The sequence below is a fragment of the Phalaenopsis equestris genome, unplaced genomic scaffold (genome assembly GCF_001263595.1).
Source record: "Phalaenopsis equestris unplaced genomic scaffold, ASM126359v1 Scaffold000002, whole genome shotgun sequence".
Taxonomy (NCBI): Eukaryota; Viridiplantae; Streptophyta; class Magnoliopsida; order Asparagales; family Orchidaceae; genus Phalaenopsis; species Phalaenopsis equestris.
Window position 1 is genome coordinate 78193185 of NW_018164444.1, and position 4493 is coordinate 78197677.

General features: G+C 41.4%; 1 protein-coding gene across 1 annotated transcript; it reads right to left on the reverse strand.

The window, feature by feature from the left end:
• Nucleotides 1-826: 826 nt before the first annotated feature.
• LOC110020338 lies at nt 827-3397 on the reverse strand. Its single transcript, XM_020718406.1, has 2 exons — nt 2936-3397; nt 827-1015 (listed from the first exon to the last, which is right to left on the reverse strand). Exons 1-2 carry the CDS (start codon nt 3395-3397, stop codon nt 827-829), a joined length of 651 nt encoding a protein of 216 aa, XP_020574065.1.
• Nucleotides 3398-4493: the final 1096 nt, after the last annotated feature.

Genomic DNA, 4493 nt, shown 5'->3' on the forward strand with positions numbered 1-4493 from the left:
GTCGACGGTCAGTGGTGGTCGACGGTCAGTGGTGGTCGACGGCGATCGACGATGGCGAGGATGATCTTGGACTTGAACTCCTTCTCAAAGCCTCAAGTTCTCTCTTCATTCCTCCTTTCATGTGAGTGGAGATGCTCTATTTATAATGTTTTGAGTGCAATTAATGCAGGATAATGAATCACTTTGATCGGACAGTCCAGAGAGCTTCCCTTGATCAGATGACGTTTGATGGACATTTGAGTGCCTTAACGATGTTGGAATTGACCAATCTTGGGCTCATTGGATTCGTCTTGTCGAGATGCTTGATTCGACTATGAACTCGCTAGATTCGACATCCGTTTGACCTTTCAAATGCCTCTAAAAATCCTCTAAGTATAGTTTAATGATTTGATCTGGGCTAGATTTGACTCTGATTGGACTGACTTTTATATCATTAGGTCCGTCTCATCAAATTGATCAGTTTGACTATAAGTTTGCTAAAATCGGAGCTCTGAATGGCTCCTAATTGAAGTTTGAATGTTTCTTGTTTAAAAAATTGTATCGAGATCGTGCTGGCTGTGAGAATTTGTTGGTGACATATCAGTTGCCCCCCTATTTTTGGACGAAAACATTTTTTTTTTCGTCTGAAAAAATTAAGATCTATAGACTTTTCATTTTTGTAATGCATAAAAATTTTAGTATATATACTTTATTACAATCAATATACAAATAAAATTATTATTTATTCTGAATAGAATATTAAATTGAGTCCATCTCAGTTGGTAGTTCATTTTTTGTCACTTTGCAGGTGGCGTGGGATCAAATCCCTCCCAACTCAATATTTATATTAATTAAACCTGTGGGTCATAGCGGGGCAGGAGGCCCGAAGCAGACTGAGTGGGCTGAATGCTAAACGGGCCTCCAAACTCCTGGGTTGAACGTTGAACGGGTCTCTGGCCTCTGAACTCCTAGCAGCTGAATGGGCCTCTTGGGCTGAACGCTGATCTGAACTCCTTGCAGCTGAATGTTGAACGAGCTGAGCAGAAATCCGAAGGGTCATAAAGCAGTCAAAATTAATTAAAGAACAGGTCATTTAATGTTGAACGGGCCTCTAGCAGCTGAACGGGCTGAGCAGGAATCCGAGGGCCACAAAGCAGCCGAAATTAATCAAAGAACCGGTCATTTAATTAATTAATTAAAGAATTCCAAGAGCCACGATTGAAGCAGGATTTAAATAAAAAATAGACATTTAAATGTATATTTTTTAAATCACAAAATGTGAAGAGTTTTTTTTATTATTAATTTATTTTTTAATTAATTTCAGTCATAAAGATAAAATTTTAAAGGCTAAAAAACTGAAGGAATATGAAATGAAAAGTTTTTTTAAAATAAATAAATATTTTTTTAATGACTAATTAATTATGAGTGAGTTTTTTAGTCTATAAATAGGCTAAGGAGAGGAGAAAAAATGTGGAGTCATCGTCCCTGCCTAGAAGGTGATCAGGGATTTTCCAAAAGAAGAAAGTCGTCCCTGTCAAGCAAAGGGATCTTCTTTCTCGTTGCGGCGAAATGTTACGATGAAGTGTTGCGGCGAAACGTTGCGGTGAAGTGCTGCGGCGAAACGTTGCGGAGGGGTGTCGCGACCACGCGACACATTGTGGTGGAGCGTCGCATATTCCGGAGGGGATTCTCATGCTGCTCTGGCACGTTATGAAAGTGATGAAGAAATGATGTAGTTTTCTCGCCTCGCCATGAGGGGGAATTTTTATGCCTATGTGGAGGCGATATCTGGAGACTCCTTGACGATCATCAAAAATACTGGAATTTTAGGAAAGCGATGTCGACTCTAATTGAAGATGAACTGATTTGTTGTATCCCTTGTACATGTATATGTTGATATTTGTAGCCTTTTTAATTTTCTGATGTGATAATTATATATGATAACAATGTATTTTTTTGGTTTCTTCCACGGTTGTTGTGGCTTTTTAATTGTGCAAAGTACTTCTGAGGCTCGTAGCCTTCTGAGGAATTTTTATGCACTTGTGTCTTCTGAGGTTTTTGATGTATTTGTGTCTTCTGAGATCTTTGAGTGTACTTGTGTCTTCTGAGGCTCGTAGCCTTTTAAGGTCTTTGATGTACCTGTGCCTTCTGAGGTCTTTGAGTGGAGACCGCCTTCTAAGGCTTGTAGCCTTCTGAGGTCTTTAAGTTGAGACACTGTCAACCACTTGCTCTCATGGAGTTTTTCTAGTGAGGACCCTGTCCACAACTAGCTTCCCTTAGAGACTTGTATGTTGGGCTCGTCTTCCAAGGGTATGGTAGCTTCTCATTGAATCTTGCTTCTAAGGCTTGATTTTTAGGAGAATAATATCTTCCCGTCGAGTCTTGCCTCTTGGGCTCGAATTTTAGGGGTATGGTAGCTTCTCATCCTCAAGGGGGCTTTCTACACAAAAAATCTTTCATGAGAAAATAAGAAAATTTCATTGAAATGATATTTTAGAGCAACAAAAAAATTTTGCTGAAATAAAATTAAGAGTTTATAAGCGAGTCTTTTACTCAGATAATATGAGTTGGAGTTATACTTCTCATTCGATAACTCTCATTCAATACCAACAGTTCTCTTTTGGTTACATTTCTGTTTTGGTTCCCCTCACATTATTCTTGTAAACAGCGACCTAGGTGACCATGACATATTAGACGTTTAATTTCTTCATTTAATTGAAAACATCTTTCTGTTGAATGTTCTTTTGCACGATGGAAATGACAATATTGAGACTGATCTTCACCATCTTGATTTTTTAACAGTCTTGGCCACTTGACAGTCTTTTCATCCTTGATTTTCATTAAGATGTTAACATGTGACGTGTTGAGTGACATGTATTCTTTTTCTGATTGTTGGTCACGATTCCCTCGTGGCCTAAACTTTTTTTCGTTGTGAGATTTGATTGGTATCCCTAACGTTATTCTTGCGCTTGCCCCCCAATCGCTCAAATTGTTCCTTGTGAGCAATGATGACATCATCTGCAGAAATTTGTGCCTCAACACGGTAAACAAGGTCAGCATAAGAACGAACTGTCTCCCAAATCAATGATGAGTATAAGGGTCCTGGGCGGAGCCCCCCAAGGAAGACTCCTCTTAGTAAATCTGGATCTACTCCCGGGATTTGTCGAGCTTCAGTAGAAAACCTGCGGAAGTAATCCTTCAATGATTCTCCTTTGCTTTGATGAATTCCCGAGAGATGGGATGAATCATTGATGATCTGTCGGTTTGCTACGAACTGTTCTACAAACAGTCTGGCAAGCTCATTAAAGGTGTTTACAGTTCCCCATGGCAGAGAGTAGAACCAGGTTCGAGCTTGTCCTTTAAGAGTAGCCTGGAAAACCTGACGCAGAAGTGCATCAGAGTCACGTTGAATGTGCATGGTAGTTCGATAATGATCAATATGTTCGTAGGGGTCGGTTATCCCTTCATATGTATCGATGTTCGGAAGCTTGAAGCCTGGAAGACTGCATCTGCTAAGGGAGAATATTCATGGATATTACGGTGAGCATAGAAACGATCCTTTTTCTCTAGAGGAAACACTTCTCAAACGAGGCGTCGTAGTTCATTACTAATGATATCATCTGAAATGGCAGGAAGATGTGGTGATGTCGGATGAGCTGCACGAGATAGATGAGTGGAACTTACGGTATCTTTATCTAGGAGTTCAGCATCATGACCTGACAGGGGATGTGTTCCTTCTTGAGGAGGCGGGCCGGTACAAGTTCCTCATAGTTCTATGTTTCTCGTACGTCGTGGAGTTAATGGTGTAGGCAGCGGTTGTTGAGCCTCGCGTAGGAGCTGTAGGATTTCTAGTTGAGACTCCTTCATTCTACGCATTCGATCTTCTATAGAATGACTCAAAACACATTCGTTGGCAGGATAACATCTTTCAGGATGGGAAGACAAAGAAGCATGCCGCCCTTGGCTTCGTGACTGCTTCCTGGAACGATAGCTGTTGGAGCGGGATGCTCCATTATCAAGAACATTGTGTCTGGTGGCCGTGTAGTAGACTGCATAAGTACTTTAGTTGTGGGATTGAAACTTTCCCACAAACGACGCCAAACTGATGCGTGCTAGAAAATTTGCGGCGGTAGAGTAATATGCGGCGGATTTGCGGCGGTAGAGTAATAGATTATTGTCTTAGCGTTGCGCGAGGATTCGACACACACTCAGATGAAAATGAATCAAGCTGTGATAACACCAGAAGTTTTTAAGTGGAAAGCCCGTAAAGGGGAAAAACCACAAGATTTGGCCCAGTTGTGAAAATTCACTAAAGTTGATGATTACAGATGCCCCTTGTCCCACAAGCGGGAAAGGGTTACTAGTTTTCCAAGTTACAGCGTCGACTGACGACGTCTAGTCAGCAGTGGTTGACAGAAGTCGGCGGTGATCGACGGTAGTTGACGATAATCAATGATGGTCGGCGGTGGTTGCCGGAGGTCAGCGGTGGCTGACGACAGCCGATGGCGGGCGGC